General features: G+C 40.4%; 1 protein-coding gene across 9 annotated transcripts in view; it reads left to right on the top strand.

The window, feature by feature from the left end:
• The window catches only part of MAST2 (microtubule associated serine/threonine kinase 2), a 309,029-nt gene that overhangs the window by 89,192 nt on the left and 203,621 nt on the right, over positions 1-16,216 (top strand). The window contains exon 1 of one of the 9 annotated variants that reach the window (XM_075935893.1): positions 3,106-3,442. The exons of 7 other annotated variants lie outside the window; for them this stretch is intronic. In XM_075935893.1, coding sequence (XP_075792008.1) covers positions 3,404-3,442 — 39 coding nt within the window. In that variant the 5' untranslated portion in view covers positions 3,106-3,403. Of the gene's footprint in view, positions 1-3,105; positions 3,443-16,216 lie in introns of those variants that run through there. One more of the 9 variants, XM_006117331.4, reaches the window with a different exon arrangement.

The raw sequence follows: 16,216 nt of genomic DNA on the forward strand, positions 1-16,216 counted from the left end.
TGCACTTATTGTGGAGCAGGGACTTGCTACTTGGCATGGAAAGGACTTTGTATCAGGGATGTGCCTTTTGCTGTTCCAGTTAATATCTGCTTAAGTTTGGTCAAGCCTTTGAAAAATCACTATTCAGACATGCTCAGTAGAGACTTGTTCTGGAGCTTAGTAACTACATTCCCTGAAGTTTCTGTACATATAGGATGTTCTCCAACCCAGGACTGAACAGGATTTTTCATGCAGTTGTTATAGGTAACTGCAGCTGTGTTCTCTAGACAGACTCCCTTCCAGAGCCTGTAACGGCACCTACGGTTTCATCCGGCACCACCATGGCTGGATTAAGGTCATGAGGGGCCTATGTCTAATAGGAGGGAAGGACCTAAGAACGAAGTACATATTGCGGGGGGGAAAATTATGCCGTTGTTGTATGTACGTAAACTTAACACATTAATTCTTCTCCTTCAAACAAGCAATTTTGTTTTCTAAGTTTTAGCTGTTGCAAAGTCATGAATTGTCATTGTAATTCAAAGACTTAACAATTGCATTTTCTGTGCTCAAGAGGGACAAAGCACTGAGGTGTTCTTGAGTCATGGTAGATTGAAGGACATTTTTAACCTTTGTTATAAGAGAGAAGGAACATTCTCCACTACAATTAGTGATTAGTGAAAAATATGGCTGTAATGCAGTTTCAACATTTGGGAAAACTTATTTCACGTTGGATTCAGTGATAACTTGGTACATGCAAATAGATAAGCTTTCGTCATCTTTTCTATATAAATGAGTGATATGAATTCAACAAATTGTAGAAATTCTTTAGTAAAATCTACTGGGAGATCATCTGGGTGCCTCTGACATGTTCGCTAATAGCATTGTCTTTGCCAGCAGTGCAATGAATTATTACCAATAGTCTTTGAGAGAGATGATGTCTGGTCTCTTCTGCAATTTGCATGTTCACTGATGTGCTGAGCTAAGGAAAGGGTCAAACTTTGCAATTAGCTCTAGAACACAAGGTACTTGCCACAATGTTTTGATCCAACAGTTTCATCTGAACCATGAAATGGCAGACCATGCTCAGTAAGAAAAACTACGATTTCAGCTATGTGTCTGAGAACGTTCTTCCAATATGCATGAGCTGCCAAAAACTGGTTTTCAGTTTGGGTATCAATTCTGCCACTAACTTTTTTTGGGGCACTGTAGCTGCTAACTGACAATGTATGCTGCTCACTCATCTTGAAGTATTTTTGCAGGAAACTTGGTTGTGTGTTGAGGTGTGCAGCGAGTACATTTTCTCATTTCTGAAATCCATCATATCACATGTATTATTTAGGATGAAACATATGACTTGTATTTTTATTGTAGGGTTTTGTCTGTTCATATTTTACTGTTGCTTCTCGTGTCTATTCAATTTAAAATGGAGAAATCTTTCTCTGTTATCATGTATATTGAGGAAGAGGGTACTGTTCCTTTAAAATCAGGTGGCTGAGTTTTTACTAGTGCACTGCTTTTACACTGTACAGTATACACTATGCAAATGAGCTCCTGCTCAGCCTGTGTGTGGTTGGTTGCCTGTCGGGTAGCTCACAAAGACTCTGCAGACCTAATTCCAAATTCAGTTACTTAAAACGGCAGATGGAAGGAGGTGTCGGCGAGATGAGGGTTTATTAGCACCTCACAATAAAAGACCACACTGTTTCTGCAGAGGATTTGAAGAACTATGGTGAATGAAATTGAGTTGTATCTGCTTTTGGTTCACTTTGTGGTTAGCTCATACAACTCAGTCACTTAGCATGAAGACCGACCAAAGATTTCCATGTAAATATACATTCTTTTAAGCACCATCAACCTGTGTGCTTTTATTGAGACTTTTTTGGTTTCACGCTGTTGTAATTGTGGGGACAGAGCTTTTCAGCTAGCAATGGGAGGCGCTCTGCAGTCTGAGTTCTTACTAATGCCTACATATGCAGGCTTTAGGATATATAACAGAGTGATTAAAAGTTCCTCACACACAGCTCTTTATGGAATCTGAAATTTTCTTTTAAATACCTAGAAGAATTCCTCAGAGGGTGAACTTGCTTTTTTTGGAGGGGGAGGGGGAGAGAAATATTTATATTAGAAAGTTGTAGGTTCTTTACTGTGCTGTCATCAGGGGGCAGGATCTGTTGCCTTTACCCTGTGCTACAAATTCATGGGCTGTTTTTAATTGTTTCTCATGTTTTTCATATGTTTGATTTTTTTTTTTAAAAAAAGGCAAAATATAGGAAAAGCATTGTTTAAGAGTTTTGATATATTCAACCCATTATCTTTTAGTTTTAGATTTTTCATTAAAGCCGTGTTCATAGTAAGCTCATTTTCGCTGTTCGTTCTTGAATACACTCTAATTTCTCGAATTCAAATATGATTTTGATACTGCATATGGAAGGAAGGAAGCATTTTTTGCCTTGCTGAATTTATATGCATGAAAGTAACGGTGGAAAAAAGAAAGTACAAAGCAGGCTGAAAAAGCCTCAGCTGAACCGTGGCATCTTTCTAATCTACCACTTATACATGGATGACGAAAAGGGAAGGGCTTCTTATGACAGCTCTGTCAGTGATGAATAGATGAATGAATGAATTCTTACATGTTCAGAACTCACAACACGTGTTCCAGACCCTTCAATGCATAAAGGAGTAGTGAAATCTCAGTATTGAACTAAGACAGTAAAGAAAGACAGCGTCGTGCCTGCCACATTTGAGGAGAAAGAGACCAGCATACTTCAGAGATAGCAGAAACAAAAGAATGTGCTACAGTGTCTGAAGAATCTGACATTTGCTTTGTCTGTCGAAAGGAATAAAGAAATTTTGCGTGTTTGGCAAAATAAATTCCCTAGTCTTTATAATCAATTAGAAGAATAGTGAATTTTAGTAAAGTCGGAGGGTGTATTTTTGAAAAACAAATGTGGCCTGGATTTTGTGAGCTTATTGTAAACACTAGATAAAGGCAAGCTGTTGTAGTTTACTGAGCCTTTTTAACAGATCAGGTAAAATGAAATTGAACCAAGACCCAGGGGAAAAAAATCTGAATTAATTAATTTTTTTTGACATTTTGTTAGGACTTGGATTTTTACGTGTACACAAATGTGTGTTGGGGAAAACACATTCAAACTTGAAACAGATTTTTCAGATCTTTGCAGCTTTTTAATGTGATTTTACAGTGCCTGAGAGGAGACAGAAGTACGAACATCTGATCAGAGACACTGGCTGCAGTTCTTCATGACTGAGGCAAATTTAGGACCAAGACTTATTTTTAGAGATTGGGAGAAAAAGATTGAAAATAATGGGCTGCTTTGCCAGTCTGTGACAGAGTATCACTAGCCAGAAGCAAGTGAGAGTGAGAAGGAATTGTTAGCTCTGGCAATAGCTGAGAGTTTAAAATATGGATGATTCAAGTATTCTGAGGAGGAGGGGGTTACAGGTAAGTGAAATTGAATCTTATGAATTTTTCTCTTGCTATGGGGAACAGTGCTCTACAAATTAAAATAAAGTAATGAAACAAATTCTGTATTAGCAGAAATGTAAAATTGAAGCTAGAATTAGAACTGTTTTTATCAGTTATGTATACTCTTACAAATGGGACTTTGTGATAAAATTGATTTTCTAGTTTATATTAGTTAAATAATTAAATAAATTACCTTTTACTCAAATTTATTTTCCATAGAACAAAAGTCAGCATTAAATTATTATTTTGAAATGTACACTGTCAGATATTAATTAATATTTATAAAAACTGTACTGTAATTCTTCTTGGCTTGCTTTAAACCAGTCATTTAAATTTTGTCTTATTTAGAGATTAAATTTGTCAAAGCTGAATGAGAATTTTAACATGATTTTAAAAGGGTGTGCTTACTTTTTACTTTGAATGTTGAATAATCTACTTATAGGTTGCAAATCTAGAGTGTAAAGTGTGTTATGAGGTAAAGATTACAGAAACAATGGCTGTGATGTTTTAGGTCTCTTCCATTTGCACATTAGTGAGTGGGGCTGTTTTTTTGGCAGAAGTTTGTTTAATATGTAAGTGAAGCATATTTCATAGTCTGATCAAGTATAATTGAGAGAAACTTCTAGAGCGGGGTAGGGAACCTTTTTTGGGTCAGGGGCCACTCACAGAAAAATCAGCCGGAGGCCCCCCACAAATTAAAAGGACCCCCCCAACACACAATCAAAAAAATACCCCTCACTCACTGAAGTGGCCCCTGACTAAGAAGGAGAAAGACGCTCCTTATGTTCCCCTCAAACACCAGAGCTTGAGGGGGCCCAGCCTAGTGTGTACCACACCTGTAATAGGGCAGTGGGGGGGCTGGAGTGCCAGTGTAGGCTCCCCAATGTTGTGTGTGTGTGGGGGGGTCCTAACCCTCGGGGGGGGGGGAAGGTCCAAACAAGCCCACCTCTTTTCTAAAGTATAAGAATAGACACTAGAATGTAGCTTAGTACCTTTGTCCATGTTAATAGAGGATGGAGGCTGAACGGGTTCTCACAAACTAAAAACCAATTTAAAATTACTGAGCCCCAGGCATGTTTGTGTACTGTGGATATAAAAGGGCTTCTCTGCTTGTTTATTATCACTTTTTTTGGGTATTGCAATTCTTAAACTGTTACAATGTGATACAACTTTTGAATTAAGAACAAATATTTATTTAGGGAAGCTATTGTTGGTGAATGTTAGTTAAGAAACAAAAGAGGGAAAATAGTGGGCATAACTTTTTAGCTGTGTAGTAAATTATTGTAACAAAGTTAACATATATACATCTCTAGCTATCTCACTGACTTTATTTAAAATGAGTTTTTTTCTGTTAGCCATCTTTCACCTTGTTTTGTCTTTTTAGTAGATGTATATTTTGTTTTCTTTGTATGCCAACATATTGATACATTTCTAAATTTCTTGACTGATTTGAGATGGAGTATTCTATTTGGTTTGGGGGGAATTCTTTGAAAATGCTCTTATAAATGTGTAGGTGTGTACATGCCGCCTTCTGCAAATGATGATGTATTTTACTTAGGGCACACCATAGTTTAACAAAATATAACACTAAGATTGAGAGCTTGTTTTCCAATAAATTTGTAACCGATTTCCAGTAATGTTCATCAGTTGAAACCTGGTGGTCAGTGCCAAATGCATGTGAACTTGCAAAACCAGTTCCTGACAGCAAATTCATCAACAATATTTGATTCTTGGATACTGATTGTTTAGAGCTTTCTCAAACCAGTTACTTTCTGTGATGTACTAGCTTCTTGGCTTATAATGTTCAAGTTAAGTTTAAAATATAAAAGTCCATGTTTTTTCATTTAGCTAGTATTGTACTATAATTTTAACATAGCTGAAAATACTAGTGCATCAGTAGGTATCTTGTATACATAAAGCATCAAGGAATAGAAACTTTTCTCTTGCTTTCGTAAAATTATTGGTTTATTCTCAAATATTTTGTATGTGTGTTCTACAAATTGAACAGGAATAGCTCTCATGTGGTGAAAATATTTGTCCAAACTCAAGATGAGTCAACTAATTATAATAAGGAAAACTATTACATTGATTAAGGTTTGACTCAAATGTCAGTATTAGAGCTGGTCTGGAAAGGGCATGTGAAAATTGAGCGGAAGAATAAGATACCTGCTAAATACTTCCACTAACCAGGTTAAAGGATGTTCAGCACAGTAATATGTAGGTTTGTAACTTTTAAAAAATCTTTATAGATTCTGAGAAGTCTTTTAGTTGGATGTATGCTTACTATCAATGCCTCAGAATTCATCAGATGGTGTTTTGTGTAGCCTCTGACTTTCACTTGAATTTTTTTTCCATTCATGAGTTAAAATTTTTACATCCAGTAATAAAGGTACATTTGAAAATGGCATACTATTTTTACAGCTTCCCCCATGCCCATCTTATAGGACTAGATCTCTGATGGGTCAGCTCGGTATGCCTGTGGAATTATTCAGTATCAGTTGTCTGTCCCAGGATGATGCCCTTTGAGACGTCAGCAATGAACCTGGAATCGACTTGTAGACCTTTCATGATCTGTAAAGAATTTACATGCATGCACACACAGACTCTGTGTCAAATATCAAGCAGAATCTGCTTTTTGTAGCCATTCAGGATGCTGTTCTGTATTTGGCTTGCTTTTTTTTATTTCTTTTGCAGGTCTCTATTAAGGCTGACACTTCATTGTTAGCTCACCCTGTTGTGTCTACTCTTGACATATTGCAGCATGTATGTTTACCATCCATGAAAAGTCCTGTAATATTTAGGAGCAGTGTAGTTAATATTTTTTGGTTTTGTTCCAAGAAGTGGTTAATTTAAGTTGTACAGGAGGTATTAGACTGTATACCAACTGTTTGACACTGCAATATAATATTAGAGGATTATTTCTTTGTTTAAATGTAATGTGCTTTGGATGAAATATTAAATCAAGATCATGCCCTAGTAGTGGATTACTTAGGAAGCTTGTGAAATTCGTGTCAGTGGACATTTTAAAGAACAGGTTAGACAAACATCTGTCAGGGATGGTGTAGCGATACTTATTCCTTCCACAAAGTTAGGGAATAAATTAGAAGAACTAACATTCCTCTTTGAGAATTTGACAAGAACTGAAAAAGGCAAGAACCTGAGATCCTCTTGGAGTCGCTGCAACTTCTGGTGTTAGTGGTGTTTCGAAAGACGTTTTACTTGCTGCCTGTGTTGGAAATGTATGAGGAGACGCGAGACTTTAAGTCGAAAGAAGATGATGATCAATAGTCTGTCTACTAGAAATGTGTTTTAAAGTACATTAGGCTGCACTGAAACCACACTAGTAACTGCAGATGGAGAAAAGTATCTTCTTCGTTATAGAGAGAACAATATCAGTAAGAGACTTAATTTTTTATTTTTAGTACTAAGACCAAAAAAAGCGAACTAACAGCTTGCAACCACAACTGCTTCACAAAGAGGCTTCTCCACAAACAATGAGTCCTAATTCAAAGATCTCATAAATGAGAAGTAGTTAAAAATACTTTCACAAGTAATGCAAATTAACTCCTCCTCCACCTAATTTTTTAAAAATTTATTTCAGAAGACTTCAATGAGGCAAAGCATGTTCAGTCTCGAACATGGCTAACTTATGGAGAGAAAAGAAAAAAAATCATTTATTTAAAAAAAAGGGAAAAAGCGGGGGGGGCAAAAGACTGCAGGGGACAGTTGAGGAGATGATATTCTTTTTCACTGGGAGCTCCGTGGTGCCACATTTGTTTACCAGATGGAGAGGCCCTGGAGTCTGGCATCAGGAGGGAAACTGTGGGTGGGGTGTATTTCCCTGATGTCACTTATAACATGTGGCATTGTGGGAATATTAACCATTATGTACTTTTCAGGGATTTATCATAAATGTATATGGGCTCAGTATTTACATGTTTATATTTGTGCCATTTAAAAATATTTTAAATGCATCAGTGCCTCATAAAACTCAAGTAGATATGTATACTCAGGAGCAATCTAGTGGCGCATCTTTTCCACATGTTGGAGTCTGTTGTTTTTTAGAGCTAGGAAATACATTTAGAAACATGTAAGAGTGACCGTTTTGTTTATAATTTGTAATGACAATCCTCAGAAAAAAATAAAATTCTGCTGCCTGATAATAAAATTGCTAAGATCACAAATTTAAATCCATATACTCAAATTTACTGAGAGCAATACGTTGGTAATGGTAGATTAGTCTTGATGAGCATACATTTCTATATTAATTCAGACTTGATCTGCGTGATTCTATGAAAATACCTGTAATGTGAAAAATACAATCAGATTGTACAGTAGGAGATAGAACAAAACTATGTGAAGGTCTCTCTTGTCAACTTTGATCATATATGCTTCTCACCCTACTGATATTTGCTGACATGGAAAAGTTTGTGACCTTCGTTTTAATAATATTCATTTGGCTTGTTCAAGGATTCATTTTTATCTTGCCCCATCAGATAAACAGTAGGGCAAACCTGGTCTTTTGTCCCAATGGCATTTTCTGGCTTTGCTATACCACCTGGCTTCCATGACACAGTTGATGTTTAAATTCCAGTACAGTTTCTCTGACCAGTTTACTGCAATGAATAAATCAGAAACTCATTCAAATTTCTGGTTTTTTTTTTCCTTAACTCGATCAGAGGGCTTCTATCCCACCCTCATATTTCTTAACCTCTTTTGAATTTTGATCATAAGCGCCTTCTAGAAATCTTTTCCTAACTTAATTTTCACAAGACATGCATTCTCCTATATTCTTATATGTTGCTGATTGTTCGTTCAACATCTTGAGTGGATTGTTCTTTTTTCTGTTTTGGTGGTGTTCCTACAGAGCTTAGTCCTTGGATACCTCCTCTTGCCTGCCTGCATTTTATTTCTAGATTTTCTGATCCATTCATGATAGCTTTTGACATTTTTTTGCTGATGACTCACAGATTTGTCTCTCACCTTCTGTATCTCATCTTCTTTGACAGCTCTTCTAGCCATAGAGTTAAACTTAAAGAATTCAGCTTGTCCCGTGTTGTTTTCCCTCTCCCTCTTTTCTGTCACCAAGAGACAGCACTATCCTCAAGTCTGTAACCTACACTGGTCCTCTCCCTAGTACCATATCAAAATCTTGCCCTTCGTGCCAGTTTCAGATCCATCGTTTCTCTGTTCATACCACTAAAACTCACATTCAGACTAGGGATGCTAGAGTGTAGTCATACACATGATTAACTGATAAGCTTGGTTAATCATAACGACTTCAACCCCCTCTCCAGGGGCGGGGGAGGCGGGAGTCAGTGACTATGTGGGGAGCTGGCCCACCTCCCGTCCCCACTTCTGATAGAGAAGCAACAGTGGAGAGTGGGAGGTGGTACAGGCAGGAAGCCGGCTTTCAAGGAAGCTCCCCGCTCATACCAGCTTTTGCCGAGCCACCCCTCCTAGGCTTATTGGGAAGTCGAGTCACTACTCAACTACTTGTCTCCCCCTCCCCCCCCTTGCTATTTTTGTATCAGCTCGACTACCCGATAAGCCTGGGGGGAAAGCAGGAGCTGGTGCTCAGGGAAGCTGGCTAAAAGTAGGTCCCCTCCTCCCCAGCACCATCTCTGTGATGTGGTGGGGAGGGACTCGGGAGGCAGAGGCACAGCGGGAGCCAGGACTGCTCAGTCCCAGCTCGCTGTGCTTCTGCATTTTAGAAATAGTAATAGCCACCCTGCTCTTACTACATTTAAACTGCAGAGCTGCAGCAGAGCCCCTTTGCTGGCTAATTGTGTAGTCAGTACGAATTGTATTGACTCCATGATTAGTCATTTACCTGCTTCTTAGCATCCTTAGGTTGCTCTGTCTGGGCTGGAGTGCTCTTGCTTTGGCACACTGGACTGGGCCAGCTGCGTGCAGGCGTTGCTGTGAGCTGGCAGGACTGCACCTGCCTGTGGCATGCTGTGCTAGGCCCACTACATGCGGGGGCGGGGATGACTCCTCTGACTGGGCTGAAGTGTACAATGGCGGATGGGGTGTGTGGCTCCGGCCCTCATTGGTTAACTGTGTCCAGCAACTGTATCCTTAGCAGGTGATGCTTACTGGTTAACTATTCACATCCCTAATAAACCTGATGCCTATTAAAAACAAACTGAAGAGGTACTTCATGCAGTGCACAGTCAACTTACGGAACTTACCAGTGGATGTTGTAGAGGCCAGAAGTCTTACTCCTTTAAAGAAGACTTAGATAAGTTCATGGAGGAGTGGGCTGTCAGCTGTTCACCAAAATGCTCACAGATGCAACCCCATGCTCTTGGGATTGGTAGCCTTTGACTGCCAGATCCTGGGACTGAGCAGTGGGAAGGATCACTTAATAATTGCTCTATTGTGTTCATTCCTTTTGAAGCATCTGGCACTGACCCCTTTTGGAAAACAGAATATTGGGCTAGATGGCCATTTGTCTGAACTGGTATGGCCCTTCGTATGTTCAGTAATGAGTTATCTGCTCTAAGGCAGTTCGTACTTGCTGATTTCCCTCCCTCCTCCCCACCAAAAAAAAAAAAAAAAGAGTATTGGGCAGAAATAATCTGAAGAGCCAATTAATTTAGTATGTAAAATGTCTAGTACTGTCCAGCAGTAGCATTCTGTATCTGGCTATCTTGGGGTGGCATTATCTCATTCGGATAATGCCTCCGATATCATTGGCTTTGATGGAGTGATACTGTAACAGCACCAACAGTGTATTAGGTGCTGTTCTCTCACATAAGAAGGCCCCAAAGATTTTTACAACTAGTCATTTTGTTCATCCTGTGTCTATTATACTTTTGAAGATGCATGTTTTATGGCTACAGTCTTATGAAGTGCTGAGGGTATCTTGCAAGGTGTTGATCAATTTCAATTTAACCTCAAGGCATTTGACTGTATTGGGCTGTCCTTACAGTATTGTTGGTCCAAGTGCCACCGGTTACATGGTTCTGTCATGTTTTGATTTAATTATTTTGTTCACTTTTTTCTCCTTCACACATTGAAGTATTTGCTGAAAGCCTACATCTTCGATAGGAGAAAACAGTGAAACATGGAGAACTACACTCTCAACGTTATTTAGTGAGGGGTTTTTTTTTTGCATTTTTAAAATCAACTAATTTAGTTTCAAAAGACTGAATGATGAATTTTGTTGGGGTTGGAGACGCTGATTTAGGAGAACTGTTACTGGCCATATCACGTGAAGATGCTGGGTTAAACTTGGGGCTATTAAGAGACTGGTTTTCTCAGGTTGGGCGTACTGTTGGTCGTTTGCAGCATTGTAATTCTGGTTTTGCCCACCTGTTTCGTCTTTCTCTTGGAGTCCAGATTCTCCTGTAAGCACATGGTGGACTATGCTATGAAATTTTGGATTTTGTGGGTGTTTTTTAAAAATAATATTATATAGAAACACTGTAGTCAGAAGGTAGTGAACACAGGGTAAAGTACCATTGGACATTTCTTTTATTTATTATGTGAAGTCCAGTAATGGTTACTGGTTCCTTCACTACTAGAATGACCTATTCAATAGGGATGTAAAATCCCATTTATTCAGTTAACTGGTGGTTAAATGCTTAAATATGGGGTTGGGTGGGGGGATCACGCCAGTTGGGCCCAAGCACCCCCACAACTGCATCATGGTGGGCTGCTGTGGCCAGGCTGGGCCCGCCACGTGTGGGAGTTGCTCTGCTAGTTAACGGTAGTCAGTTAACCATTCACATTCCTACTGTTAAGTGTAGCAGAATCTGAATGTATGCTTATGGTTGACAGGACATGAGGGCAAATATATTTCTCCCTGCTGAAGTCCTGCTAATTCTAGAATTGTTCCCCATATAAACAAAATTCACCAAGTTTACTGCAAAGATTTCCCCACCCCCTTCTCTGCTCTTCCTTTCTCTCTCCTCACTCTCCTCCCCCCCCCCCCAGGTTAGGCACTCAGCTAAGTGCAGCACTAGACAGGATTCCTTGAGCTAAATGTAGGCATTTCACCACTTAAGGGTGGAATTCACTGAGCTCATTGTCCAGCTTTCCCATCTAAAGGCTTGGTAGAGCCTGTTCAGCCGGTGAAGGTTGTTTCCCATCCAGAGTCTGAATTTACATTGCTGCAGCTGAGAGAGTGGCTCACTCCCAAGCAGGCTGGATTCATGGAAGAGCTTGTCAGCTTCCATTTCTTCTACACACGTCTTGAAAGGCGGACGTTGATTCCTGGTATAGAAGCATTTATAAAATGAAAAATTCCACTTGAATTTAGTGCTTGCAGTATTTTCTTGCCTCCTGGGCCCATTCTTGCTGTGCATAATGGCTGGCATTCTCTTCCTGCACCTGGCATTGTGAAATTATAACCTCAGGCCAATCAGAGAGAAAAGCAAGCCTACCGAATGTGGTAATATTAGGTTTGTTAGAGTGTAGTTGTATACAAGATTAAACAATAAGGCTGGACTCATCAGTTAATCATTATCAGGCAGCTGCAGGGAGGTGAGGGGGATGGACGGGTGCCAGTATATGTGTGGGAAGCCTGTTTCTCGTGTATACCAGCTTCTGCCTGCCACCCCACCTCCCACACTGCTGCCTCTCTATTAGAGGCAGCAGCAAAGGGACAGGGGGGAGTACCTTCTCCCTTCCCTCATGCTGCTGCCTTCGTGAGAGGCAGCGGGTGAGGGGTGGCTCCACAGAAAAAGCCAGCTTCCTGCGCATATCGACTCCCGCCAAGCCACCTGCTTCCCCCATGCTGCTGCTTCCCATAGAGGCAGCAGTGCAGAGGTTTAGTGGGACTGGTGGAACCGGTACACGCGGGAAGCCAGCTTTCAATCTGGCTCCCTGTGCATACTGGCTCCGGCCATGCTGACTTGTATTGGAGAGGCAGGGAGGGCAGTCAGGAGCCAATACATGTAGGGAACCAGCTTCTAAACAGTTTCCTTGTGCGTGCTGGCTTCCACAGAGCTGCCCCCCCCCCCCACCTTTCCATGCCATTGCCTCTGAATCAGCCAGCAGATGTGGGGTGGGGAGGCAGATAGAAGCCGGTAAACCTGGAGAGGTGGCTTCTCGTGCATACCAACTCCTACCCAGCCAACTCCCCCCCAGTCCCGCCTCTGATACAGAGGCAACGGGTGGAGGGGACGGGAGCCAGTTCTTATGGAGAAGTGGCTTTAAAGCTCGCAGGGAGCCCCCGCCCCCAGGATGTAAATGTGTATCTGCTGAACATTTCAGCAGATACATGTTTGCACAGATAAATGCATTTTAACATCCCGAGGTAATATGAGCATACATATTCAAGTTTACTGTGCTTGCTACTTTGTTCTCTTGAAGAACCTTTCATGAACTTTGGAAAGTATCTACATTTGATAGATCAGGGCTACTCAACTTTGGAAGCCCCGGGGGCCACGATACTCACAGCAAACTTAAGTGTGGTTGCATATACATGGAAATATATGCAAATAGCTTCTTTCACTGACAGACAGGAATACAAAGATTAAACCTTAAACCGCAGCGCCGGGCCCAAATGTGGCCAGTGGAAGCCAGTCAGCACCTCTCAGGCGCTCTGTCCACAAGGCTAAGCAGCCAGCACTTGCCACAGTGCTTTGGCACTCCTAGCACCTCCTCCCTGGGGGCTAGAAACGCTGACATCCCATACCCGTCTGTTCGAGCCAACCTGTCCGCTTGCATCTTTCAGTGCTCACCCCACCTGCAACACCTCACTGTTGTGGAGTGTTTTTCCAGTGAAAGCCATGTTCAAAGGATCCCACCAGCGGACTATGTGTTGAGCCCCGGGTAAACCCAAACTGCACTGCGGGCCATAAACAAACAGGCCGTAGGCCGTGTATTGAATAGCTCTAGGATAGACGGTTTTTAAAACAAGGGTTCTATGTTCTGTTTTCCCTGCAAGCTGCAGTACATATGAGTTGCTATCAAAGCTACTGCCATGTAATTCCCAAGAGAAATCCAGTTTTGGTTCATTTGTAAGAACTTTATTTTTTACGTTTCTTAAAATCTAGAACATAAGTTTCCCCCCCTAGTTTTATACTGAGCTATACAACATGTGTGTCAATCTTTGAAGTGTTACTTGGCTTCTGTGGTAGAAAACTACAGATCCTGGTTTGGTCTAGGGGAAATGTTCTGCTTTGGTATGGAGATTCAGGTTGGATCCCTGATTCCATGTTTTCCTATGCTTGTTAGGCCTTAAAGAGAAGCAGAGAGAACTTTTTTAGTGCTTGTGGATGGCTATGGGAGATGATACTCTATACAGATTTTAAAACCATGTTGAGTAGCCTCTCAAGGCAATGAATGTGAGGCTCTGCAGAAAATGTCATTTTGTCTTCAGGTTAGAGGACACAGGCTGAAATGTAGTATGTTACATAATGCGCAATATGGGCAAAAAGGGGGAGGGCTGCTTGAGGCACAGCTAGAATGCAGTATGCGCAGATGAAAAGCTACAAAAAAGAGCTCCTTTTCTGATAATTCATCCTTCAAAATATGATGCAACTTGTTATTTTTGTAAACTAAACTGATGAAGCGTACTAAGAATGTTGTAAATTACCTAGTTATATTCTTTAATAGAAGAATTCTGCTGTAGCATATCTTCTGCATCAGTGGTGGTGGTTTCCATGTTGGGGAGCTAGAATTTTCCATTTTTGTTACTGGATCATGTTTTAATGCAAGAGCTAGGTGGTAGTTTCATTGTGAAGATGTTAATTCACAGTTTGTTTTCTTAAAAATGTTTCAGAGAAACTGTGAAGATGCGTCAGTTTCACTGGTTCGAAAGATGTCTTTTATCTTTCTGCTAACAGCTTATGAAATGATGAGTATAATTTAGACAAAATTGCAGTTTGTGTGGCCCGATTGACAGTTAAGAGGAGTGCTGGCTTTGTGGCCACTAGTCTAGTCACACACTTGGTACGACATCTCTGCTCCATTCATGAAAACAGGAGAGTAAGAGGATCATGTAGCATCACACCACCTGTATAAACCAGAATAAAGCTGGCAGGTGTAATGTGAGACCCATCAGCCTTGATGCAGTTCTGTTTCAATTAGTTTAGTCAATAGTTGGCTTGCTTTATATTAATGGTACAATTGAAAATAACACCCAAAAAGGAATTGAAATTGAGCGTCAAAAGCATATTTAACACTAGCGGACTCACTTGACCTTGTCTAGGTCTGTCTGTGGTAGGGAATAGGGATGTTAAATTTAGATTAATTAACTAATGAAAGAGTTGATGAGATTTTCATTGACTGTTTGATTAGTCTATAAGGGCGCCTCTGCCTTTGAACTGTAGCAAGAGCCACCTCTCCATTAGTGGTGTGGCTACCCCATTGTTTTTCTGCAGGATAGCTCTGCCCCGTGCTTCCTGCCCCTAGTGGTAACTGTGAGGATTACACCCCTCTTCCCTGTCCCCCTCCCTTTCCATGTTATGGAAAAGAATCAAATTCAAGACACATCCCATTTTCCTAGTACAACCAAACCCTGGCCTTGCTTTAAGTTATGATAAGAGGAAGCTGCCTACCAAATGTGGTGGTCCTGGCTCTTACTGTTTAGGACAGTGTTTCTTAAACTTTTTAAGACCGAGGAACACCAAACAGTAATTTGATGAGGAACACCAAGGCTTTTTTCTTTGGTGGGTGGGTGGGTGGTGGTGGTGGTGGGGGGAGGGGGAGAAAGGCTAGGGGAAAGTAATTGAGGGGGGAAAAAAAGGGGGGGCAGCCATTTTGAACTCTGTTGTTCTCCATGGCACACCTCCGACTGCCTCGCGGCACCTGGAACACAGTTTAAGAAACACTGGTTTAGGAGGAGTTCTTGAAGAAACGGACTCGCAGGCAGTCACATGGACAGATGCACACATTTCTAAAATATATGTAATAGTAAGTTGAGAAGAATTTGCTTCAAGTTGCCTCAGTGAGAAAAAATTGGTAAATCTGAATATGAATCTGGGAACTATTTGGTCAATGCTGTAACCATTTAGAGTTACTTAACAGGAGGAATTTTATGTTACAACAAACTTGGAAAAAAATACATTTAAAAGAGAAATTTGGACAGTACTCTTAAGTTTCCTTTATTATTTAAGATACTTGTTTTAACAAGTCTCATTTATTTAACAGCTCACTCAAGAGTACCAGAACCTAAACAGAAATCACAAGACCAGTTCCCTTCTGAAACGGCTCCTTTTTTAATGATTTAGAGAAATGCTGAGGACATGACACACTAGGAAGGGGCAATGGTGTTGAGGAAGGAGGACAGTGCTGTTAATTAGGCATGTATATGGTTTTTGTTCAGCTCCAGGTACAGCTAAAATAAGTTTTTGTTAAAACACAAATGTCTTATGGGTTTGATTATTTGCTACAGGTGTGTTCAAATCAGTGACGTCAGTTTTTCAACGAAAACCCTATGCTAAGCCAGATATTTGACCTACATTTTTTTCTACTCTTGTGCGAAGAGATTAAAATGCAAGTGACCCACTCTGTTACTTGGGAAAGAGATTTTATCATATTAACAGCTCTGCATAAAATAGTAGAGGTTACTTTAAGTACATGTGTAAAAATGTAGAAACTGATGAAAGGAGTGTTTTTTTGATAAACACTGTCTTTTCTCCTACATTTGAATAGTTAGTGACTACCAGCATGATTGGCTTATTTGTTGCCAGAAGGACATAATTAACAGTCTTCAATGCTCTCAGCAATCTCTTGGATTGCTGTGTAGATAGAATGGCTTACATTCTTCTTAGCCATTGGCGATGCCGGATA

Source organism: Pelodiscus sinensis, chromosome 9 (assembly GCF_049634645.1).
Source record: "Pelodiscus sinensis isolate JC-2024 chromosome 9, ASM4963464v1, whole genome shotgun sequence".
NCBI classification, from domain to species: domain Eukaryota; kingdom Metazoa; phylum Chordata; order Testudines; family Trionychidae; genus Pelodiscus; species Pelodiscus sinensis.